At 43.7% G+C, this 27,190-nt stretch overlaps 1 protein-coding gene across 1 annotated transcript in view; it reads right to left on the minus strand.

The window, feature by feature from the left end:
* The window catches only part of PARG (poly(ADP-ribose) glycohydrolase), a 120,640-nt gene that overhangs the window by 29,617 nt on the left and 63,833 nt on the right, over positions 1-27,190 (minus strand). The window contains exons 10-13 of the mRNA XM_060241053.1: positions 18,593-18,672; positions 13,828-13,888; positions 7,357-7,451; positions 1,140-1,286 (exon numbers count right to left, since the gene is read on the minus strand). Of these exons, the coding sequence (XP_060097036.1) occupies positions 1,140-1,286; positions 7,357-7,451; positions 13,828-13,888; positions 18,593-18,672 (383 nt within the window). The remainder of the gene's footprint in view (positions 1-1,139; positions 1,287-7,356; positions 7,452-13,827; positions 13,889-18,592; positions 18,673-27,190) is intronic.

Below are 27,190 nucleotides of genomic sequence, written 5' to 3' on the forward strand. Positions count from 1 at the left end.
TGCTAATATTTATTTAAGGCTTTTATAAATCGTTGTCTTTGTCTGTGTCCTTTACAAAGTTTATATCGCTGCTGCATAATCATAAATAGGCACACACGTGGCTCATGGCAACCGACAGAAAGTGATATCATAGCAATAATAAGTTGTCATTTATGTCAGATTCGGCCCTCATAACAAATGAGTTTGACCCCTACCCTAAGCAGTCTGGGACTATTATATTACTAGGGACCACCTCTTCTAGTATGATCCCCCTCAAAGAGCATTACGCTCATCTAGTAACAGCTTACGGGTAACCCCTGACCTCTGGTCTCAGCCTGGTGAACTCTGTCTAGTGAGCCCTGAGGGGACATAATTCAGTTCTGCATGGCCTGTAAAATGGAGATGTTCCACAGGCACACAGATGAGGACAGTGATGGCTAGAAAGATAATCTCCCCCCCCCTTGTTATCCACCTTGAAGGTTTGTTGGGGCGCCACCTATTATGATAGATTGATTGTTAAGTTTTAACTATAAGATTTGTTTTAAATTGCGATGCTGATTTACTGTATATCCAATTGTTATAAGGTGCCCTGAGACCTGCTTGGTGTGGGAAAGGAGTGAGATAAACGGCAAATAAATGAAAGAAAGGAATTTTCAGGTCTACTAAAGCTAAACAGAGCTGAACTGAAGAAGAATGGCAAAATTGGCACTTCCCCCCCCCCCCCCCACCCCCCCCCCCAACAAACAGAAGGATTTGCTAAGGGAAGCTGGCTTTTGTTTTATGCTTCATAAACTTTGGAAACAGCTCCAAGACCACTGAAGTTTGAGAGTGGGAGAGTTTTCCTATCTTGTACTGGAAAAGTGTTTTGTTATATTTCAGTGCCATGTAGTATTATAGACATGTACTTTAAATCTAGCTTTGTTTATAAAGTGTACTCTTCCCACAGGCTGGCTTGTTCTCTAGAGTTCCTAAACTAAGATACAGCAGTAAAACACACACACACACACAAACAAACAAGCAAAAAAGCACAAGTCCAGGAGCACCTTAAAGACGAATACAATTTGCGGCAAGGTATGAGCTTTTGTGAGTCGCTGCTCACTTCTTCCAATATCACATTTTATAACATTCAGACTGAAAATGTTTTCAAAAAACCCTCTTACCTGTGATAATTAAACATTCATTGTGATCCAGGACTTCTGTAATGAGACGAGACACAATCAGTTCCGGATTGATTAAGAAACGAATTCTTCTTGCACTAGTCCTGCACCGGTGACCACCACCGCCAACAAAACGGTTTGCAAATCCACCTGGCAGAAACACAGGTTACAGGGTTTATTGGGTGCTCCAACAGTTCTCTGCCCTCAGTAATGTAAATGTCTGATAAATGCACTTACTTCTGAACTGAGATTCTCTTAATTTTACCCACAATTATATAAGCGGTACAACTTGCTGGCATGAGAGTTTCTTCTCTTAGTTGTCTATTCATAGGATTTCACGTCTGAACACAGAGATCACGACTACAATATTTAACCCCCAAAGCTTCAGAAATCTTGTTGATATTCACATATAAAAAGTTGTGCTGAGACACATAACAAATGGGAGGCCTATGACATTTGGGGAGGGGGGGGGACAGAGAGAATCCCATCTCCCCCACATTGTGACTCCAGGTCCTACTACCAACCTTAAGCCTGGAGACAAACAACATATCTGAGAGCCACTCCAAGCCTGGAGCAGCTCCCAGCATCTTTCACTGCTGTGGCCAGCCACGGAGTTCTCATTTTTCCTATCCTCCCTTCCCCAATTTCTTTGGGCTCTTCTTTCCAGGCTTTCACATGACCTAAGGTCACGATGCACTGACCTAAGTTGGCGATAATTGCCCAGCTAGTTGGAATGTACTGGCACAACCACAGCAAATATTTAATGCATCTCTTCATGAAACAACTGGGATCCAAGAGCTACATCACGTTTCTTATGGAAACACAGAACACATTTTATGTGCACCTAAGGGCCCTGTGGCACAGAGTGGTAAAACTGCAGTACTGCAGTCCAAGCTCTCTGCTCCCGACCTGAGTTCGATCCCGGCGGGAGCTGGGTTCAATAGCCGGCTCAAGGTTGACTCAGCCTTTCATCCTTCCGAGGTCAGTAAAATGAGTACCCAGCTTGCTGGGGGGAAAGTGTAGATGACTGGGGAAGGCAAAGGCAAACCACCCCGTAAAAAGTGTGCCAAGAAAATGTTGTGATATGATGTCACCCCACGGGTTGGTAAGAACTTGGTGCTTGCACAGGGGACAACCTTTACCTTTTTATCAAATCCCAGCAGGTGCTCACTTAAATTTATAGGGCTGAATGTGCTTCTGGTACAGTTCCCTGAGCCAGGATGGGCATGAGAAGACAACGTGACATTGGGTCCCGTGCAACAGTTGAGGCAGCATTAGAGTAATGTGCAGTCACACATGACAGCCACTGTTTGTCACCGCAGACTCTTTACGCTTCGGATGACTTTAATGAAATATTCCTTGGTATAATATATTTGGCCATCGACCGCCTACCCGAGGGCATGCTTAGTTCAGTAATTGAATTCTACTTGGCACTTTTCAATCTACAGAGATTTCTGGGAACGGATGACAGACGACACCTAAAAGGGAAGAGACTTTCTCTTCACAACGGAAGAGGCTTGTTATCAGACAAGGACAAACAATACACTCCAGGCTTTTGTCCTGAACAGCATGTAAGACAGATATATAATCAGTACCTATTATCTGTTCTCAGGGCTGATTCCGCAAGAGCTCACAGGAGCACAGCTCCTGAACCTTTCTGAGGGTTTCCCCTCTTCCTCCCCACCTACTTTGTAATTGAATAGAAGGTGCAGCTGCATAACAATCCCTGGATTAGGAGAGTGGGCAGTCAGCCAGCCACCAGGGGCTTTGCCACACCCCCAGCAGCCTTCATTAACCCCTAGAGAAGCCCGCACCACCCTTTCTCCACTTCTTATGTGATTTTGGGTGGTGGTGGCTTGCTGGCCTTTTGACCGGGGGAGGGGCAGGAGAGCCCCAGGCGAGCGAGGCCTGCTTGAGCTGGCTGGTTCTCTAGCAAGCCCAAGCAGGCCTCGCTCACCTGGGGCTCTTTCTTGCATTGGGTTGCTTTTGGCTGGGGATAAGCTAATGAGTTATGGTAATGAGCTCCGCCACCTATTTTTCTACAAATGACCCCTGTCTATTTTCAGTAATATTCTGTTCTACGAACAGATTCCACTTAGGGTCTCCTTTTCCAGGACTGTTACCATGCTTTGAATGCATTTATTTAATTTTTTGTTTGGAGAAAAACATCTTTTCTAAATCCAGAAGCTGAATGAAATGCCAAGTTGCAGGTCTGTCTCTAAATTCAGGGAAGGCCCTACACACCGTGAAACAAAGCTGGCAGGTGGATTGTTTAGAAGACGTGGGTGCTTTTGCACGGTGACTGTTTGCAAGTGGATTTTGCTGTTCTTACACAGTAAAAACCGAGTTGCAAAGTGCATTATTTAGTGCGTGTGAATGTACCCAATGAGAGCCCCTGTGAAAATGTCGGAAGACGTTTGCAGTCGAAGTGTGGCTCCACACTGTCTAATGTGTTTGCATTTAGCCTGAGTTTGCCCAAGCGGAGGCATTTGTTCTGTTCATGCAGGCTCAGAACACCAAGGTGGGCGAGCAGGGCTGACAATCACCGTTCTCACGGGCTGTGTCTGATGCAAATTTATACAGCACAACGAGGGTGTTATAAAATATTGTTGCTGCTTCCTTTGGGGGCTTTGTTTTTGAGTGGCATGGGGAAATTTAAAAATGCATCATGATTTTAATCCATTTCCAGGTTTCATCGCAAATCTGGAAAGGTACGTTTCAAGAGAAAATATCTGTAACGTTAGGAAGTGTCCTTATGGTTCAAGGGAAAGAATGACAGAAGACAGCCAGGATGACTCAGGCCACTGTGGTCTGATCTGTATCTGACTGCAATGATACCAGTTTTAGAGACTGGGGCACAGAGAAAAGACAGACTGTATCAAAAACCTGCAAGTGCTTTCTTCAATACCTTAATAAGGCAACTTCCTTCCCTGTGTTTGAGACATCATATGAGCAGCATTAATACGTTGGTCACCGACTACAAATACATTAATGGCTCTTGCTGCACAGCGTAGCAGATTCCAATCCGTATCAATATCCCATCATATGGAGTGATGTCTGAGTGTGATAGATTAGCTCAGCCTCCTCCCTGAGAACTTTGCTAATTTAATTCACCATAATAAGCCAGTGAACCAGTGCGGCAAATGGCAGGAGAGGCAATATGACGAAAGCAATAATGAGATCACACTGCCTGCAATGTACTAACAACAACATATGCATGCAGGCGCTGCTAATATGTGACTCAGGCCTTCCTGTCAAGATGTAGCTTCTGTTCTCCATACCAACATCCTTCCTTTACACAACAGAAGTGGCTGGAGATGCAGTCTTTTTTATGTTTATTTAGGCCTATTTAGTACCTTGAGTTACAACAGATCCCAGGATTAACAAGAATCACTTCGTGCACGTGTTAGTTATTGCGGCTCTGGTAATAGACCCAGTTCATCCTAGTCTGACGCTCACGACAACACACTGGCTCTCCTTCTCTTTACAATATTCCTGGCCCAGGATAATTAAATGTTGTTTTAATTCCAATGGGTTTAAAACGGGTTATCACTGATGACAGTTTTCAGCGAAGGACAGATATGTCCTTCACACTGCACCGGGGGGGGGGGGAATGCCTTCCACTTATATAGATATAGGATTTCCTAAAGTTTTACTTGCATGAAAACATCATTAACCTCAGAAAAAACAAGGTCTCTGACTGAAGCCTCCAAGTCATTAGGCTGAGGCGGTTCAGATCATGATGAAGCACCTGGACGATGGTTATTAAATCTGGTCGATTTGGCAGGAGAAGGAACTGGCCCCCGGAGATCTCCATAAGGACTGGAAACCATATCTGATGAGGGCAAAAGGGAGCAACCAGGATTTGATCTCCCCCTCCTGGCTTTCTCTGTTATCCTGACAAAAAGTGGGAATTGGAGGGAACATGTAAAATGAGACTCGCTGACAAAGCAACTGAAATGCATCCCTCCCCCCAGAAAACCAATTCCTACTCTACTGCTTGGAAACAGAATCATGTAGTTTTCTTTTCCTGTGAACAGATTGACATTCAGAACCCCCCCAGAGGGTAAAAAGCGGTTCCAGGTAAGTGGCCTTTATGGACCACCCGTGGGAAAGAATGCCAGCCTTGCTCAATCTGTTGGGTTCCGTGTTTAAACTTCCAGGGATGTGGATGTCAAGACGTGGAACTTCAAACAGAGACAGATCATATTGTTGCAAAATTAATCCATTTATTTGAGAACGTACAGCCTGACTAGGTAGCAAATTGAGTTTGATACTAGGTCAAGCAAAGCTTGAAATGGAGCCATACTCCTGTCACAACGCTCCCTAATGGCCCTGGCAAGCCACTGGGGACAGGGTCTGAGATGACACTATCCTTAGGGTCAGTAAAACCAACAGGGCAAAGGTAGCTTCCTGACATAGGCCTCTGGAACCTGTACCCCCTTGCCGGTTTAAATAAAACATGGCAACTAGATTGTCTGCCAGGATAAGAAGGGATTGGTTTTGAAGGATAGCTGAGAAACAACTAAGGGTATAACAGACTGCTCACAACTCTAAAATATTAATGTGCAGCCTGTGCATGATGGATGCTGAAGGCAGGTACAACAACACCCAATGAGGAGGGACGGTGGCTCAGTGGTAGAGTGTCTGCTTGGTAAGCAGAAGGTCCCAGGTTCAATCCCTGGCATCTCCAACTAAAAAGGGTCCAGGCAAGTAGGCGTGAAAAACCTCAGCTTGGGATTCTACAGAGCCGCTGCCAGTCTGAGCAGACAATACAGATTTTGACAGACCGAGGGTCTGATTCAGTAGAAGGCAGCTTCATAGGTTCATATGATACAAGCTTGCATCCCCAGGGCTTGTGAAATTCTCACCCCATTCCTCCATATATCCCGGAGACATCAGGAGTGCAGACAGGAGCATTCTGCTGAGGAGCTGATCAACGTTTTCCCTTTGTCTTGCCTTTAGCCTCCTTAGCTGGAGTCTCGGGGGAGACATGATGTGCCTGAAGAGAGCATGGCCAAGATCGGATCTGCTGAGACATGGGTCCAAGAGATGGGGCTGAACGTGCCGATTCCAAAGACACAGAATTGGGAGTTTTCTCTGGGTCTGGCTTGGATGAGGGCTCTGAGGCTTTAAGGGCTTTTTCTCACAGCACTGCCTTACGTTTTGAAGCTCTGCGCTTTAAAGACGAAGCGTTGGCAGTCCTTGCATTTGGAGACACCATGCGCTTCATCCAAACAGAACAGACAATGGCTATGTTCAGCTGGTTGGGTAGTCTTCGCCCCATACCAGGAGCACTTCTTGAAAAGGGTCTTTTGAGCCATGAAAGGGACTTAGAAGACAACGCAGTTTGAACAAAACTGGAAGAAAAGCCTCTCAACTATAGTTGGAGACTCCAAAAACATAACTTTCTCCTTCAGCAGCAAAAGAAGAACTGAGGATAGAGGGGGGCGCTGCTATGGAGATGTATGTGGTCCCTAGGTGGGAACAAGCTTCCGGCTCCAGTGTGCAGCACCCCCTGGAGGCTTTTAGTTGTAAAGACCCATCCAATTGCAGGCCTGCTTATGCATAGTTCCATGTGGGACTGCACAGAAGATCGATATTGAATGACATCCCCAGAAGACTGGACCAAAGACCATTGGGCACCTTAAAGCCTACTGCTCTGGCTTCAGGATTGTGCTTCATCCCCATCTTTCTGTGTTACTAACAGAACAAGTAACAGCTACAGGGCCTCATATGCCATTTCACAAACCAGCTCTCTCCCAACACTATTTAGAAAAACCCAACCAAAATGCAGAAGACAAGTCCTCCTTATCAATTTGATATAGTTGACTGCCTGCTGGATCAAAACAACTCCAGTAGCAGTGGACACGACCTCCTGAACTCATCAACAGCTGGGGCACGGTAACACAAAACTAAACCGCCATAACATTGGCAGTCTGTCACTTTCGTACCCTGGAAACGTCTCGCCTGTCACTCTTCAATCACTGTCTGACCTAAAGAACCTGGAGCTATCCGGGTCTTACGACTGTCAGTCAAAAGGTTTTTGAACAGGTCACACGTGTGCAAAACAAGGTGAGCTGGAGACAATGGATAATGTTAAGTCTGTCAGAAGCATCAATTCGCACTCCATGATCGCTTGCTACTTCCACATAAACTAGGGCAAAGCTGAATGCTTCAGCTAAAATACCCAAGAGACCAAAGTTTAGTACAAATCTACACAAGAGCAACAGTCTCACCTGCAACATCCCGTGCCCGTTGCTCTCGATGGTACCTTCATACGTGACGTGCAACCTGGACATTTTTTTCTGAGTTCTGTAATCAGATAAGTACACAAAATTGCAGAAGCATGATACTGATTTACTTCATTTATAGTTCATCTTTCTTACGGAGATGCTATTTAGAAACTGAGTACTAATGCTCTCCAATTATTGCAAATTTACATGTAAAAATACTGGCAGCCAATGAATGACAAACCCAGCGCTTCGTGAGCGCCGGCTGCGGAGGGGGCAGCGTGCTTCCTCCGTGCCTGTCTGCTTGGTTCCAGCTCTGATGCTTAAAGCAAGCGCTGGGATCGGAGGGTGGAGGGAGCGATCCTGGCGCTTGCTGTAAGTGTCAGAGCTGGAGCCAGGCAGACAGGCACGGAGGAAGCATGCTGCCCCCTCCGCAGCCAGCACTCGCGAAGCGCTGGGTTTGCGGTGGGGGCAGCATGGAGCGATCCCAGCGCTTGCTGGAAGCAGAGCTGGAGCCAGGCAGGCAGGCGCGGGGGAAGCGCCAGGATCGGAGATGGAGGCAGCGGATCGCCCCCCCAGGAGGAAGGTGCGTCCTATGGTCCGGAGTGTCTTATGGACCGAAAAATATGGTAGCTCAGTCTGAAACAATTCAAACCGAATGTGGGCTGTGAAGGAACCCCCCCCCCCCCCGATAGGATCATATACAGTAGCTCTCCTCTTTCTATGCCAATACAAACCTGGGGCTAAAGCAGCCCACCAGGGGCAGGAATTAAGATCTGGGAAGAATCCCCCTGTTCTGCGTGGTGCATCCATTTCTGGATTGGGCTCCAATGGCTTGCTTAGGTTAAATTTATTCACTCATTCAAAACTGGCAAGCCAGAAAGCCTATGAAAAAACTGAAGAATCTATTTGTTCTGTGTAAGAAGACCCCGCTGGATCAGATCGGTAGTCTATCCAATCCAGCATCCTGTCTCACCCAGTGGCTAATTAATTTCCCTGGAGATCCATCAACAGGGCAAGTGGGTGATGTCCACTGTATGAATCATTGGACTGTGTGGCCCTATCATGCTAGCTTGCAGCACAGCGAGAAATGCTCAGCTTGACATCCAGTTTGTTGGATGATGCTGTGGGTGCTTTAATAATGCCCACTGTTATCATCAATGAACTGTGTGGCTGAAGCATGGTGGTGGTTGTAGCACAGTGATGGGATGCTCAACTTGACATCGTTTGGGGGATGATGCAGTGGGCGCAGTAATAACTGCATCACTGAACTGTTTAGCCCAACAAGGCTGGCGTTTAGCAGAGTGAGGACTGCTCAGCTTGACATCCAGTTTGCTCCAACAAGAGCTATGAAGCTAAGGGAGAACCCCGTGCCGCCCTCTTTAGTTCCATCCCTCCTTCTAGTGGCTCTTGGGCTCTCTTTCCCTGCTCTAGGTCTCCAGACGACCTCTACAATAGAGGAGAAGAGCTTGCAAACCTATTTCCCCCTCCTTCCCCACTTCACACATGGTGGAAATATTCACCCACCCGCGGGTCAGATCTTGGAGGCTGACTGAGGTCCCCATGCTAAGCAAGCTTACTTGAGAATAAACCTGCATTAAGTTCCTCCTTGACCTCTGGGAGCCACATGATACGTGTGAAAGAGCCACGTGTGGCTTCCAAGCTACAGTTTGGGCACCCCTGGCATAGAGGCTGAGGCCTTCTGCTGATGTTGCCTCTTGGCTCTGGAATTCAGAGGCTTAGTGCCTCTGAACATGAAGGTTCCCTCTAGTCTCCATGGTTAGCAGTCACTGATAGATCTATCCTCCATCGGTCTAGTCCCCCTTTTAAAGCTGTCCATGCCTGTGACCGTCACTGCATCCTCTGTCTGCAAAATCCACAATTTAAACACTCACTGTGTAAAGAAGAATTTCCTTTGGTCCTCAACTCTACTGCCCATCAGCTTCATTGGATGCCCTCAAGTTCTAGTATTTTGGGAGAAGAGCTAGATGGCATGGAGAGGGAGAAAACCTCTTTCTTCCCACTCTCTCTACCCCATGCGGAATGTTATAATGTCCATCATGTCCCCTCTTTTCTAAACTGGAAAGTTTTTCACTCTTCATCCTTTCCTCCAAGGGAAGGTGCTCCAGCCTCTTAAACATTTTGGTTGCCCTAGCATACAAAAATTAAAGCTATTCTTTCTACCTGTTATATATTAAATTGTTATGATGATGATATTGGATTTATATCCCACCCTATACTCTGAATCTGAGTGGTCACAATCTCCTTTATCTTCTCCCCCCGCAACAGACACCCTGTGGGGTGGGTGGGGCTGAGAGGGCTCTCCCAGAAGCTGCCGTTTCAAGGACAACTCCTACAAGAGCTATGGCTGACCCAAGGCCATCCCAGTAGCTGCAAGTAGGGAATCAAACCCGGTTCTACCAGATAAGAGTCTGCGCACCTAACCACTACACCAAACTGGCTCTCTGCTGGCACACAGAAAGAACACTCACAAAGACGCACAAGACTCTGATACAACCAGGGGTGGAGTTCTAGCAGGAGCTCCTTTGCATATCAGGCCACACACCCCTGATGCAGCCAATCCTCTGAGAGCTTACAAAAAAGAGCCTTGTAAGCTCTTGGAGGATTGGCTACATCGGGGAGGTGTGGCCTGATATGCAAAGAAGCGCCAGCTAGAATTCCACTATTATAACTATGGATACAGCTATTAACAAAGGACATTTTGAAATTCATGCTACTGAAGTCTTCCTTGGCTAAAGAAGCCTGACTATCACTTCCATTTTATTTCTGCAGAAACAGATATGTAAGACTTAGGTTTGGGGATTCCCTTCAATTTTGCCTCTTTTGTGATAATGTCGATTTTTTTTTTAATGTAGTGACCATTTTGCATCTAGAAAGGAATTTAGTGTTCTGCATAAAGTGGTATTCCTGGCATATTTAATCATGCTACAGTTAAATTAAACAGACCAACAGACAAATTTAAATTAAGTTGCATTAGCCATACTCGGCTCTTGATTTATTGCCCTTGGAAAACCTTTACTTTGGCCCCCCTCTTGAACAAGATCCAAATCGTAACGAGAAATGAATGGTTTTCCTAAGGCCGTTTCTGTACCGAATTTGAATGCATCAGCATTAACACAACCTTCCATTTGTCATTTCAAGGAGGGGGTGGGGGAAATGAAGGTAGCTTAACTTTCTCCTTTAGCTGCTCACTTGGAGTGCTGATGGGAAGCACATGCTATCCTCATCCAGTTATAAGTACATAGCGACACAGAAGCAATTTTACTTGGGAAACAGCATCAATTACATGATGTTGTGAGCTGTTAGCATAAATCCACATATGTACCACCTACAGAAAGCACAGATTTGGTACTGGAACACGCACAAATGTCACTTCACCAAGAAGTGGGCTTTTATTGGTACACAGTATTAGAAATTATTTCTTCATATATATGCTATACGTGTAGTAGTATACACTTCAAGAGAAGGGCAATGCAACCTGAGGTAGGTCAACATATGAACCAACTCTAAGTCTTTGGCATTAAAAAAACCAGATCTTGAACTGAAAAAGCAGGCTGAAGAACAGTTCTATTAAAAGCAAAACAGGTTTTCATCAGCCAAGAACCTGAAACAACTACTATGTACGATTTCAATTTCTTGCATGTGCTTATTTGGAAGTATGTAAAAACCAGGGGGAGATCAAAGCTAAAAAAATGCACAGAACGGCATGTCAAATGCACAGTCACTGAAAGCTACAACAGCGTCCTCAAAAACGACACAGTACTATACAAGTGAAGTCCCACCTATTCTAAAACAACAGGACAGACTTCAGTTTAAGAATCTGCCTGTCTCACAGAACGTGAAATAGGTGCAAGGTAGATTAAACAATACACTCGACCACAATTCGATTCCTACGCATGAAAGCTTTCAGATTTTCCAAACTGTTGCACAGCAGAATGGACAGGCTAACATCTGGCGTGGGCATGAAATCCAGCAAGGCAGTTACCTTAAGGCCATTCCTTCTCTTCTTAGAGAAGGAGCTTGAAAGCTTGCAGATACAGCCCCCACCCTCTGGCAATAAAACTTGGTCCTGATCAGACTAAGACTGAGACTCTAGACTCATTCTAACACTGTACTCCAAGCCATCGCTGAAATACTGAACTTCTCTCAATATGCTGAATAATTTATACCTTTTGCCTGCAAGCGTGCTACAAGTAGACTATTTTCTTTAAGAAATATGCCCCTTATAAATTGTGGCATCATCACCTCCAGAAATCATTCTGTGTCCCGAGGCAGAACAAGATGACTCAAGCAATGAGCACCAAGAGGATGCAGTGTCAGTTCCTAACCTAAGGAACAACTTTCACTAGGAAACCCCTTCTGAAATGGCAACTTCTGTGCATCCTTTAGGCTTCAGACATTCATTTTGTGGGCACTAACTGGACGACAGCTACCTAGGGGCAGGATGAAGACATTTGTCTTATGCCATTTTCAAGAGACTTCATCACATTTCTCATTCTGCCGCACTTTTAGCAGGAGACGTAGGAAAGGTAAATTTAGGACCGCCTGCTAGTACTAAATACTGAATTAGATATTAAAGGTCAGTCCTGCTTCTCTGTGGATTCTCCACAGAGCATTATATAGATCTGAGGAAGTAAAACACGATTATATATCAAAAATAGACAGATCACAAGCTTGCATGAGTTACTTTATGAACAGGAGTATGCATATGCTAGGAGATAAACAGTCTGGTGAACCCTTCTAAAGAGAGTTCTAAAATCTCAGTTGTCCCCAACCACTTCTGGTCAATACAGTCATACCATTCATGGTTTCCTGTAAATTAGATACTTATATGGCTAACAGATCTAAATCTGTTCATTGTCATCATGCATCGCTGAGTGAGCTGTGGACACCCAATCAATCTGAAAACATTACACTCGAACTGACATTTTCAGGCATGTAGTCCATGGCCCTAGACAGCCAGTTAACTATATGTCAACTGGAACAAAAAAATTCATGTGAATTCAGCTGCCATTAATTGTGTGGCGAAACAGTATGTAACGCAACATCAAACACACACACATGCTGCACATGAGAAACATACAACTACTTTATGCATATAGTGATATACTTTTAAAAAAATAGCTTTCTCGGTAAAGACTCATTTCAAATAATTCTTCCATCTAGTACTGATAATAGCATTCCTGGTGCTTTAATTTAAATTTTGGAGGGCAAACCCAACTATTTTTATAAGCCCCATGGCACGGAGTGGTAAAGCTGCAGTACTGCAATCCAAACCCTCTGCTCCCAACTTGAGTTCGATCCCGGTGGAAGCTGGGTTCAGGTAGACTCAGACTTCCATTCTTCTGAGGTCGAGAAAATTAGTACCCAGCTTGCTGTGGGGAAAGTGTAGATGACTGGGGAAGGCAATGGCAAACCACCCTGTAAAAAAATCTGCCGTAAAAACGTGATGCAACATCACCCCAGAGTCGGAAACGACTGCTGCTTGCACAGGGAACTACCTTTACTTTTACCTTTTAGAATTTTTGTTGCAACTTAAAAGCCCTTAAACATTTTATGGGGACCTGGAAACATGAATAATTTGGAATTGGTTCTGGAAATGTGTTGCCTATATCTAATAAAGGGACTGTTCAGAAGAGGTCTTTACCTGAAAATCAGCTGCACTTGTCAATTGTCCATATATGCATAAAGAGGTTGTATGTGCCACATATATGGAAGGCTTGTTGTACACCTGTCTTTGTTAACAGGCTCTGCCCTGGATGGCCAGGCTAGCCCACTCATCAGATCTGGGAAACTAAACAGGATCAGCCCCGGTCAGTACTTGGAAGGGAGATCTCCAAGGAATACTAGGTCAGGGCTTTTTTTGTAGCAGGAACCCCTTTGCAAATTAGGCACTCCCCCCGATGTAGCCAATCCTCCTGGAGCTTACAGGGGGATTAAGAGGGCTACATCAGGTGTGTGTGGCCTAATATGCAAAAGAGTTCCTGCTACAAAAAAAGCCCTGACTAGGATCATCGCAGAGGCAAACCACCTCTAAACGTCTCTTGACTTGAAAACCCCACGTGGTCACCATAAGTCAGCTGTGACAACGCCAAATAAAAACAACAAAGGTTTGTTAATGGTGCTGTGTAAAATAGCTCTAGCTGTGCTTCATATGCATTTTGTTCTGGTTTTCAGCTCTCCCTGTTCCTGGGGAAGCCATATTTCCCTGGTTGCCACTATGACCAACGTTCATGGATGAAGGAGACACTATGCAGGTTTGGTCTTTTAGAACAATCTTAAAAAGAGACCGCTTTGGCATCTCTAACTTGCATAGGTTTACCGCCTCATTTGATCAAGGCAAGGGAAATAAGGGAATCCATATCATTCACTGGGAGAGCAGGTAAAATTGCTACAGCCAAAGGGAAGCCATTTTAGCTGACTCAATCTGAACTTACCTTTCCCAGTCTGGAAACTCCTGTAGGCACTGCCTTGTAAATGTCACCAGTCCAGTGGGTTCTACAAGCAAAGACACCATGAGCATGCATTAGTCAGTATGAAAAAAGTTCTATGTTGTATTTTAGAGTGTCAGGGGGACAACTACAAAGGATCCATCACGGAAGTTTTAATCACTTGGCTCCTAATATTAAAGTATTTTATTTTTTTATTTTATCCTATGAAGTTTCTACCCTCATAAGGGCCACTAAGGTAGCTAGTACCAATTTCTATAATGGGAAAGCTCATATTTTGATTGTAAAACTTCGTTGAAATTAAGTTGGGTGATTAAATAATACATCATAAGAGACAGAAGAGAAGAGACTTTTATTAAAATTAGCCTTTATGAACGAGATGCTGACTGGATATATGCTGTCCATTCTACCACACTATTTGATTAATTTGCATTTTCCATTTAAACACGGTGTAAGCCACACAGTTCCATCTTTTAGAACCATACTGAATGACAGAAAACTTTACAATTATTTACATATTTATACCCTATGTTTTCCCCCAATGGAGACCCAAAGAGGTTTATACAACATTTTATGGAACAGGAACTCTGACAGGTCGAGGTAGGCAGAAAAAGGAAGAGACAGAGACAAATGTGGCTTAGTTCCCTCAACAAACTTTCATCTCAGAGCTGGGATTTGAACCGGGATCTCCCCAGATCCTAGCCCAACACTCTAGCGTAATGATTAGAGTGTCCATATATGCTTAAAGCTGGCTTCAGGTATAACGATCCAATGAAGTCTGAGGAAGGGAATTTTGGCTCTTGATAACTTATACTCTGAAATTCTTGTTGGTCTCTGAGGTATGACTGGATTTGGTCAAAAGAAAGGCCTTCTCCCAAAGTACTTTCTTCAACTTTAACGAACGGTCACTAGGGACAGGCACAAACCCACAAATGAACCCTGGTTCAAGCACAAACTGGACCAATTCATGGTTCCTGAACCTAAACAAGCCTTCTGAGCTCACTCTGAGAACTCAATTGAGTTGGGCCAGAGTGAGCTCCAAAGGCCTATAAAGGCATTTGGAGCTCACTCAGGATGGACCAAACTCCCAAACCAAATGAACCACAAACCGGTTTGTTCAATGGAGGAGTTGGTTGGAGGTTTGTGATTTGTGAACCATGAACTTCCATTTTCCTGGTGTGTGCCCATCCCTAGTGGCCTTGGGAGTAAATTACTGACAGGCTTTGCAGGCCAACACATCAGAAGGCAGAAGGAGGCTGTCCTTCTGGGTCATCTTTGTACCACACTAAGTGCTCTTCTTGAATAGGGTCTTCTGAGACAAGGTGGAGTCAAGGCGCCTGGCTGCTCGCTGCACAGGGTGTGTATGTGTGTGAGAAACGTCCCAAGGGGAGAGTGAGTTTGAAGCAGCTGGAAACTGAAGGGCAGAGAAAACACTACATTCTCCCTGATTCTATAGTTTCTGCAGGTCTGAAGCAAAAAACAAAACAAAACCACCGTCTGATGAATCGACAAAGGAGGAAAGCTTGCTGAGACAATCTACTCCTTCGGTGGTGAGAAAGGAACTGAGGGAATGGGACATGACTATACTAGAGCAGGTGACCATTCAGGTAGGAACAGTACAGAGTGGCTGCAATGTACAGTGCTCCCTGAACAACCTCCCTAACAGGTCTGCCCATGCAAAGTCTCAATGTGGGACTGCACAGAAGACTGAAGGCGAACAACATAGCTGCCCTCTGAAAGTATTCTATGAAGGGAGAACTTGCCTTTCTCTCCCATTAGAAGGCAGAACTATTGATGGAAGAACTCCCCCGTTTCTGATCTCAGGTTTACGGGCACCTTTCAGATGTATGAGGGCATTTCCTTATTATCTTTTTCTCAAGGAACAAGAGGGAACTGCAAACTATGCAAGATGAAGCTTTGGTTCATTAAAAGTGCTGAACTGCTCTATAGCTGAAGCACTTCAGAGAAGAAGCTTGCTTGATAGATGCTTGGGATGGGAGTCCAAACTCACTCACTGATGATTATTTCAGATTAAAAGGGAGATACAAATGGGTTCCCAAAGACTGCAGTACAGAACTCCTCTGAGCTGCAAGCTATGTATTGGAGGAAGAAAAAAAAAAAGATTAATTCTGAGGAGTGCTTGTCCTCTCGGGGGGTGGGGGGGAGAATGTAATCTTCCCCAAATGTTCCCCATTAGGGAAAGAAACCTTATGACTGACTTTAATTTCTGAAAATAAATCTGGCAGCCATGAAAGTAAAAAATCAAGACGTAGATGAAAAATATAGACCTTTCCCTAGTCTAAAATGAACCGAGCAGGATTTTTGTTTCTGTCAAGAGCTTCGGTGGACATTAAACTTAATTAAAATTAATTTAACAGTGTAAACTAAATTAAAGTATGAATCAAGGCTGTTTTAATGCATCTGGAAAATGTCTCGACTCTTGCACTTATCAAATACTTTGCAGAGAGTCAGCTGATTGGCTTGCCAAGCTAATGCTGAAGGGAACAGACTTCCAAACCTAGAGGAGGAAAGGCTCTTTGGAAAATGTTAAACAGAATTGAGTTACCCTCTCAGATGTTAAGGCATTCTGACGGCTTAACGGTAATCTTTGTTTGCTCTATTCTGAAAGCAGTGCTCTTTGCATCCATCTTGCCTTCTCCCGCGAGAGGACCGCAATGTTATGAGATGATATTCCACAAATTAAACGCCAACTTTCCGAGTGCAGAGCTTTAGGTTTTTCCGTAACTCAGGTTCGTGTTACAAGCACTTCATTACTATTTATAATAAAAGGCTTGGGGGAATTGGATATTTAATTTCTGCTAATTTTAAGGATGAATTGTGATCATTTCATACATTTATTAAACTAAGAAAAAAACAAAGCACACGTTTTTTTCTTCCTCTGAAGGGAGACTACAAGTTATTGACTAAAATACAGCTAACTGTAAATCAAAGAATCACATCTTTTGTTATCTTAACTGCCACAGTAAACACACTTCCTTTATGTAAAACAAAAGCTACAAAACAGGTATCTGTGTGTGATGGTGGAAAGAGCCATCAAGCGACAGCTGACTTGCAGTGACCCCGAGGTGTTTTTAAGGCAAGAGACGTTCAGAGGTGGTCTGTCATTGCCTGCCTCTTGAGTCATCCCTGGTATTTCTTGGTCTCTGATCCAAATACTAGCCATGGCTGACCCCGCTTCACTTCCGAGATCTGATGAAGTTGGGCTGGGTTATCCAGGTCAGGGCAAATTATCTTAGTATCATTAAACCCGCAATCAGTGTTCCCTCTAAGCTGAGTTAGCACGAGCTAGTTCACAGTTTTTTAACCTCCGGCTCACGCAGTTTTGTCTTCGCTCAGGAAAACTGGCCCCAGAACAAACTGACTTATGCAGGAGTTCACAACTTTAATGCCAGTAGCTCACAAAGTAGAATTTTTGCTCACAAAGACTCCACAGCTTAGAGGGAGTATTGCCAGCAATGGCAGACTGGGTGAGATGCCATCGATGTAAGATACAGCAGAAATCCCCCTCACACCCTGGTTGGTCCCTGAATTCAATGCACAAGTTTTGGGTTGCTAGAAATCAGTGAGGGGATATTTCCTTCAGTCATGTATCTGTAGTTAAAAGGAGACATGGGTGTGCCTATGTGGTCTCTCATCAGAAGCTGCAGGTCATCTGCCCTCTGCTGAGAACTAATAATACAAAGTCGGCGATGGACATTCCTACACAAGTTTCCTGGAGCCTGCAAATGGCAGCCCATTAAATGAGGAGGTAGGGAAGTTTGCCCTGCATTAGTGACACGGTGCACATTTAGTAGCTACTATCACCCCATAAAAAGTCTGCCGTGAAAACAACGTCACCCCAGAGTCGAAAACGACTGGTGCTTGCACAGGGGACTACCTTTACTTTTTTTACCTGGGAAGAACAGCTTGATTCGAGTCTGAGAGCACCTCAGAGACTGACAAGATCATGGGGGAGAGGTATAATCTTTCAAGAGTTGAACATCTGAACATACGAAGCTGCCTTATACTGAATCAGACCCCCCTCGGTCCATCAAAGTCAGTATTGTCTACTCAGACTGGCAGCGGCTCTCCAAGGTCTCAAGCTGAGGTTTTTCATGCCTAATTGCCTGGACTCTTTTTAGTTGGAGATGCCAGGGACTGAACCTGGGGCCTTCTGCTTACCAAACAGATGCTCTACCACTGAGCCACCGTCTCTCCACAGTTAAAGCTTCCTTTGTCAGATATCATAAATCACATTACACGATGAGCAGGAGGATGAACCTGAGATGATTTGGCTGATGTTCCTGGGTCCGTTGATTCAGCTCTGCTTTACTCAGGGCTTTTTTTTGGCAGCAACTCCTTTGCATATTAGGCCACACACCCCTGAAGTAGCCTATCCTCCTGGAGTTTACAGCAGGCCCTGTAATAAGAGCCCTGTAAGCTCATGGAGGATTGGCTACATCAGGGGTGTATGGCCTAAGACGTAAGGGAGTTTCTGCTACCAAAAAAGCCCCGGCTTTACTGAGCTTATTGTTATAGATTTTATTGCTTCGGTTTCGCACTGCTTTTTGCTGCTATAGAATTGATTTGTGTATGTTTGGGGGTGTTTATTGTTGCAACACTTAAAATAATGTAAATTTCTGTGAGTTTTTAGTTGAGATCGCAGGATATAAAAGTTAGAACCAAGCATCATGGATCAGGCAGAACTACATAACCCATGGTGCAGAAAGATTGATAAATTAGCAAGCTTTACTTTTCTCTGTAACTCTTCTGAAATAGCAGAAAAGGGTTTTCAGTTTCTCAGGCTTCCTCGGTGAACGTCCTTCGAACAACCTGAGAAAAGTAAAAATTGAGATAATTGAATGTCAGTAAGTAAAAGAAGTAAAAAGTAGTGAGTGAAGTACATAGAGCGGGAAGGAACCCCAAGGGTCATCTAGTCTAACCCCTACACAATGTGGGAAATTCACAGCTGTTCCCCCATCCCCCCACTGACCCCTGCTCTGTGCCCAGAGGAAGGCAAAAACCCCTCCAGGATCTCTTTGTAGTAACAGCTATAATACAGAAGTTAATGGTTCCTCATGCTGAAGAAGAGGAAGAAGCAGAAGAAGAAAGAAGAACAAGAATAATCTCCTTTACCTCCCCCCCCCCCCCCCGCCACAACAGACACCCTGTGAGGTAGGTGGGGCTGAGAGAGCTCTTACAGCAGCTGCCCTTTCAAGGACAACTCCTACGAGAGCTATGGCTGACCCAAGGCCATTCCAGCAGCCACAAGTAGAGGTGTGGGGAATCAAACCCGGTTCTCTCAGATAAGAGTCTGCACACTTAACCACTACACCAAACTACACCAAAGCTTTCATCTGGCACCTGATTATCCAGAATGCTGAAGTTAACCAACATTTCCCAGAGGGAAAGTTCTCCATCCCTCAGCCAACACTGCAATATGTCTATGAGCATCCCTCTCATCAGCCAGGTGGCCGTCTGCAGCCACCGCTGGGCTTCTGCTAGTCCACTGATCTATAATCCTCTTGTGCCTCCTTGCTCCCTCACCCAGCCCCAGGGGAGGCTCCCACTGGGTATGGGGACTGTTGCCATGGCATTCACAATGAGGTCAGGATTGGCTGCTGTCGATTTCTCTGGGTAGGGGTCAGGCAAAGAAATAAGCTTGACTATCTGGCGCATTTGATTAACCAGCAACACCCATTCCCGGTGCTTTGCTGGTTAACACTGTAATTGCTTAGGAGTCCTAATGGCCTGAAGAGAGCAAGATACACCACGCTGTTTTTCTGATAAGATTGTGATTGATGAAGATACAATATCTTCTACAGAAATATGCCAGTACTAGAAGTATTTCTCAGCTGACCACTCAGAACTGCTACACGTTGGTGATTTTTCTTAACTGAATCAGAATCAGAACCAAGTCTGAATCCAGTGGCTCCTTTAAGACAAACGACGTTTATTCTGGGTATAAGCTTTCCATTGCATGCACGCTTCTTCAGATATATGCATGCACATGAAAGCTTATACCCAGGAAAAAAACCCACTTTGTTTGGTCTTAAAAATGCCAGTGGACTCAAACTTGATTCTGTTGCTTCAAAACAAGCCAGCCACCTAAATCAGAACCAGTAAGTTAGAGTCCCTTTCCCTTCCGTGAACAAGAAAAAGCTGCTATGTTTCTGTTTATCCAAGAGGAGTTGGAGTCTTGTGTGAATTCACTTTTCAGATCTGCTCATGTGAACAGACCATGTGTGAGAACAGTTATTTGTGAAATATGCAGTACCTGCTTTAGAGTCTCAACTAATTCTAGAATATCTCAAGAGCCATTAACATTCCCTCAAGACCAGAATAACTTTTATTAACATACGCTTCAGTGGCTCAGTTGAAAAGGAGAAACAAGAGCGTCCTTTAGACATTCCTTTTCTTCACTGGGATTTGAAAGCTTTGAAAAACTCTAAAGTTACCTAGTTTTTCTGAAAGGGAATTCTTTCAGGGGCCAAGTGACAGACACCCTCTATTCCAAACATAAAGGAAGGACTTAAAAAAAAATGACATAATTCTTCATGTGTCATCTACCTTCCAGCAGCCTGCGCTCGTATGGCTTAATTTGATTTTACACAAAGAACAGCATCGCAAAGCAATACACTTAATGCAATTTGTCCAGAGGGAAGAACTTTGAGGATTTCAGACCCACAATGCCTCCACTGGTGTTCGCTAAAAGTAACCAGATATAGTAAAAGGCTGGGAGGCGGCGGGGGGGGGGGGACCTCATTTTTAAAAAGCTGTTCTTAAAATACAGAAATGTCCACTTGGACAAGAGAGCTGTGCAATACTACCCAGCCAATTCCATTTGGCAGAAAGGCAGACAAGCTGCTATTCAAAAACAGCCTTCAGGTGAAGTTTGTTTTTCAGAGTGGAAATGGGTTTTTTAAAAAACTGTTTTGGAAAAAAAAATGACTTGCATGAATACTACATCATAAAAAAAGGATACAGTTTCAAAAATATTAATTTTACTTGGAAATATTTCAACAGGGTAACAAAGAAAAAAACACTGACGTATGCTTCCAGACAATCACGCTGCCACCGATTACCCAACAATAAACTTAAAGAGTTTTGTATTAATCAGATTACGCTGAAAAGTTGCAAATAACTAACTTTGGGTGCAATTATAATGCATCTTTCCTTGAAGTACGCCTCACTGGACCAATTAAAATATACATCTGGAATGCATGTTCTTTCAAAGTCATGTGAATCAGATTTTTACCTTTTTTCCATAAAAAAAAAAGAAATGAATGATTTTTTTAAAAGCATTTCAAATGGTGGTTTTGTTAGCATATCTGCAAATACCGCACACAAAGAATCTTACAAAATGTACTGGTGAACATATTATATACCTACAAACGAGGGACCCACACAGACTTATTGCAGGGCATCTCACTTCCCCCCACTATTTCCTCTTTCCCTTTTCTGAAAGCCCTCATAGCATCTTCCTTTTCCCTGCCTTCTTTTTCTGCTCGATGCCCACCAGACAACTTACCTTTATCAGCTCCAACTTCCTTCCCTTCCTTCCATCCCGCTGGCATCCTGTACCCCAGAAAACTACAGCCCAGTTTCTGTTGATTCAGTCAATGTTAAGAATGCAATAGTTTGTGTGTATGTGCAATGTCACACACACAATGAAGTCACAACTAACTTATGTTTTCAGAAGTAGGTTGCCATTGCCTTGTGACCTTGAACTGTCTTGGTGCTCTCCCATAAAGTACTAACCAGAGCTGACCCCTGATTGGTTTTTGAAATCTGACAAGATTGGACTAGCCAGGGTCTTCGAAATCCAGGCAAGTGATGTTTTAATAAAAACTTAAAATGAAAGCAGAGATTCTTTAACGGTATTACTTAATAAAGTCTAAAATGTCATTAAGGTGTACCACCAGCCAGGAGTTAAAAGATCTAAGAAAGCTAACAAGATGCCTACATCTGCATCAGTGGAAATAAAAAATGTGACTTAAATTGAACAATACTCTTATTGAGACAATTACAAACACCTTTACTCCGATAAACAAATCTAAATAAATCCACAGGGGTTTACAACATCCAATTCCAAACCCTTTGCAAGTTCATCTAGCCATCATAAACAGAAACATTTTAAAATACATTGTTCCACACCGCCAACCCACCAACCAGTCCCTCAAAGCAATTTCCAAATTGGAATGCAAGAAATTTATGAATTAAAGAAGCCAAGGGAAGCAGTCTGATGGTTCAAAACTCATCCAGTTATAAAGCCATGTAAATCAAAGACAAAACTCGGTCTGACGGTTCAAAACTCATCCAATTATAAAGCCGTGTAAATCAAAGACAAAACTCAGCAAACCCAGATTTACATTGTGGTAATTAATAAATTGTCTGCAATTGCATATTTCCTTCCAGTAAGCTACTTTCACCTACTGCAAGAGGTTCTGCCAAACTGCCACTTCCGTTTATGAGAGACAGATGCCAAATTTAGTACTGTTGGCCAAGGCTACAATCCTTAAAGTATTTCCAAGCTTCTAGCGCTTGAATAAACGCAGCAGCAATTTTAATCAAACTGTAGACATTTATATAGCTATATATGCATTTTGAGTAACACAGAGACAGATCAAGGGAGAATACCAGAAGTCTTCAACGTCTAATATAAACCAAAGAATCCTGGTAACTGGTAGTTAATTTTTTAGTATTCTGATAATAATCTTAATCATTTCTTGTGTTTGACTTGTTCACTTTCCATGGTATATGGAGGAAGGCTGTAACTGTGTAAAATTCCTCTCTCTCCTTCTTTTCCCGCCTGCCAAGCTATGCTGTTTAAGAACATAAGAACATAAGAGAAGCCATGTTAGATCAGGCCAATGGCCCATCCAGTCCAACATTCTGTGTCACACAGCGGCCAAATATATATATATATATATATATATATAGACACACACACACACACACACATACACACTGTGGCTAATAGCCACTGATGGACCTCTGCTCCATATTTTTATCTAACCCCCTCTTGAAGGTGGCCATGCTTGTGGCCGCCACCACCTCCTGTGGCAGTGAATTCCACATGTTAATCACCCTTTGGGTGAAAAAGTACTTCCTTTTATCCGTTTTAACCTGTCTGCTCAGCAATTTCATCGAATGCCCACGAGTTCTCGTATTGTGAGAAAGGGAGAAAAGTACTTCTTTCTCTACTTTCTCCATCCCATGCATTATCTTGTAAACCTCTATCATGTCACCCCTCAGTCGACGTTTCTCCAAGCTAAAGAGCCCTAAGCGTTTCAACCTTTCTTCATAGGGAAGGTGTTCCAGCCCTTTAATCATTCTAGTTGCCCTTTTCTGAACTTTCTCCAATGCTATAATATCCTTTTTGAGGTGCGGCGACCAGAACTGCACACAGTACTCCAAATGAGACCGCACCATCGATTTATACAGGGGCATTATGATACTGGCTGATTTGTTTTCAATTCCCTTCCTAATAATTCCCAGCATGGCATTGGCCTTTGGTCACATCTGATCTCTACTTTTAGCACAGGTGCTGTGAGCAGGGGTTGGCACAGGATAGTTCTTTTGTTCCCCAACGTACTTAACAATCCATGAAAGCTGCTTCTGAAAGAACGAGCTCCCTGCTAGCAAGGTGTACACAGTACATGATTTTTGAGAAAGCATTTGCTTTCTGCTGTGGCTGCTAATCAACAGAAAACAAGCAACTTAGATCTCCCCCTCACCCCAAATTCTTACAGTTCTCTACTCAATCTTCTTTCAATTCCCTCTTTTTTTTTTGTCTTGCTCAACTTCAATTTCCTCAATATGTTTGGCAGTCCTAAGCATCACATTCACTGGCCTGTTGTCCAGTTATGCTATTAACATTTGCTATCAATGCATCTCCGCACCATGGTTTGCAGGTATTAAAGTTACATTATGAGGAAATGGGCTCTCCGCTAGTGCTGGTGAAAAACTAGGCTCCAAAGAGATACAAAAAACTCCTGACTTGCCAAAAAATTGTCTAATTGTTCATTTAGACATTTTTTCAATCATTTCACTTGTAAATTGTTGAAGCACAGATCCGGGAAGAAGACTGCAGATTTATATCCTGCCCTTCTCTCTGAATCAGAGACTCAGAGTGGCTTACAATCTCTTGTATCTTCTCCCCCCATAACAGACACCCTGTGAGGTGGGTATGGCTGAGAGGGCTCTCACAGCAGCTGCCCTTTCAAGGACAACCTCTGCCAGAGCTATGGCAGACCCAAGGCCATTCCAGCAGCTGCAAGTGCAGGAGTGGGGAATCAAACCAGGTTCTCCCAGAGAAAAGTTTGAACATATAAGAAGAGCTTATATTTGTATCTCCTATATTAGCAAAAGAAAACTGATCTAGCAGTCTGCACAGAATGCCCCACTCCCCTGACTCCTAGAGGGGTTCCTCACTTCTCTCTTGGTATCTATGCTGCCACCAGCTGGGCAATTACAGTATTTCCCACTAAAAGGGCTAGCGCTCCTAGCACTCTGTCTACATTGCCACTTACAGGTTCTGCCTAGTGCCTGCATCTCCCGCTTTTGCAGGATGATTCACTGCACTTGTGCACTCTAACAATCTACTGACCAGTCATCTCGCTTCCCCTTTGTGTCCTTTTATTAAAGTGTTTGATTGGGGTTCACTGTGGCTAAGGAGACCAAATTTCCAGCATTCAAAATAAGAAATTTATTACAAATAAAATGCCCACACATACTCTGCACCAGTAGTTGATAAAAAAGGTTACAAAATAAAAGTGTGTACATACAGTCTTCTGTCCCTTCACTAAATATATCCTGACTACCTTTATTCCATGGTAGAGTCTTTTCTCTTAAAGTTACAGCATTCTATCAGGTATCAATTACCTTGAGCCTGCCTTCTCTGTTTACTTTTGATAGTTCCACCTGGTAATGGTGGCCATCAAGATGTAGCCAAGGAGTGAGAGCTCCTTCCTCAAATTATCCTCAGAACAGGCTTCTAAACACGGACCCTGTACCTGCCATGCCCAGGTAGTTTATTACCTTTCTCTGCCCACTCCCTCTTCAGGCAATCCTTTTTTCTATCCCAAGAAGAGGTACGATCTAGAATTTGGTATTCCTGAGTCTCTGTTACCTACAAGATGTCACATTTCTGCCAGGTTGCGAGATGGCCCTTTGCTTATTCTCTGTTGGCTGGAAGCATTTGCGTGACCAAGCCTTTAAGAACCTGGTGCTTGGGGACAGTTCTGCGCAATTAACTTCTCTCCTATTTGTAACTGACAGATAAACTTCTTGGAATGAATGGGGGGAGGCATGTCATAGCTCCAAAACTCTCAATAGTGTGGTGTGTCCCAAAGTAGAGTGCATTTTTCAACGAAATAATTTTTAGAGGAAAAAAAGTTTTTTTAAGAAAAAAAAAGACTAACAGACTGTACTTGATCTTTTCCCCACCAGTAATAAATTAACCGACATCAAAAAAGACAGGTCTTTCTACAAATCCAAAAAAGCCCTCCAAAGTGATAAAATCCTCACCTATAGCTTTATGAAATAAATGACCTGAGTGGTTGTTGCTAGGCAACCAGAACAGTAGTGCCAGGTTTCAAGCCTTGGTTTCTGTCAGTAAAGGGCAGGGGGGAGGAGGCAGGGCTGTTTTGGCATTTGAGAGTAGCATGACTGCTGCAATGTCCAGCAATGGATGACTTGCTGCCATGCAACTTGCATGACTCATTCAGGCATCACTGCTTGCTACTCCTAAACAGCAGCCACCCCAAGATAGCCAGTGTGGTATAGTGGTTAGAGTTTCAGATCAGGATCTGGGAGACCCAGGCTTTGAAATATTCACTGGGTGACTTTGGGTGAGTCACATATACTCAGCCTGACCTATTTCACAAGGTTGCTGCAAGGATAAAATGGAGAAGAGGAGAAAGATGTAAGCTGCTTTGAGTCCCCATCATGGACAAAGATGGGATATAAATGAAGTAAGTAAATAATAAATACCCAACCTGGATAGCCCAGGCTTGCCTGACCTCATGAGATCTCAGAAGCTAAGCAGGGTCAGATTTGTTTAGTATGTGGATGGGAGACCACCAAGGAAGTCCAGGGTTGCAGAGGCAGGCAACAGCAAATCACCTCTGAACTCTCTTGCCTTGAAAGGTTATGGGAGATTTCAGGAAAGGGATAAGTGCAGGAGGAGAACGAGATACTTGCCGCAAACCCTTGGGGGTTATCTTGTTCTTATATGATTTACAAATATGAGAATTCTCCTATTATCTAAGCAGATGCTGTTCTTCCTGATGAGAAAAGCTCCAAGCCGCTTCCAACAACGTCACACACAGAGCACCGTGGAAAACAAACCCTTGATTGTGGCTGCAAGTCTTTTCTAGTTAATTAAGTAAACGAGCTTCAATTTCTCTATTTGCATAGAAAGCAGCTTAGAGATTTTGGATTCCCATGGCATCAGACTTTAAGGAACACACCTCAACCATTTAACCTCACAGGCAATAGCTTTCCATATTTATTGCAGACAGACAAATGTCAAGTGTAACATCACTTTCAACTCAGAAATACTTGACTCTTTTAATTTAAAGGGAGATACTTTGAGGAGCTTACCCAAGACGTAACAGTCTGTGCTATGTACAGATGTTCTCACCTGCACCCACATGTGCTAGGTGCCAGCAGCAGACCATCAACCAACCAATCAATAACCTGTCATGGTCATGAAACAGCAGAAGAAAACATACAACCAGCAACAGACCACAAGAAAAGTGCCTCCTTCGTCAAGGGTTTCAACTGGCACATCGTGCTTCATGTGAATACATGCATGATGTACGCCCATATAAATGGGGATGGATGCTGCAGAATTAAGGAATAGACTTCTGGCGGATTCTAACTCCCAAGTTACCCTCGCTTGCTTCAGATTTGTGGCCGCGGCCTTTAGAATTTGTGAAGACTCCACAAAGGAGAGAAGAAGAAGAAAAATACTCCTATTGGCTGTGCATTTTCTGTATTTTATGTAAATTAGTCTGTTTTGATCTATGCTGGCCATGGGTCGTAATAACAATAAACTGAACCGAACTAAACTGAATCCATCCTAATTACAAAGTTGATCCTATCTACATGCGGTTTAAGCTTTTGAAAGTTACAAAGCCCACTTATTGGAAATATCGTGCTTTCAGAGGCTACAACAAATATCCCATAATAAATGTTAGTCTGTAAGAATGCACATAATATTTTTTTCCCCTCTCCAATGGTGACTAACTCACGGAATACATGCCAAAGATGGATTCTTGATCCAGTTTTTAAGTATCTCCACTGGACCACGCTGGCCCCTGAAAACAGGTGTTTGCAGCCA

The sequence above is a fragment of the Heteronotia binoei genome, chromosome 6 (assembly GCF_032191835.1).
Source record: "Heteronotia binoei isolate CCM8104 ecotype False Entrance Well chromosome 6, APGP_CSIRO_Hbin_v1, whole genome shotgun sequence".
Lineage (NCBI taxonomy): Eukaryota > Metazoa > Chordata > Lepidosauria > Squamata > Gekkonidae > Heteronotia > Heteronotia binoei.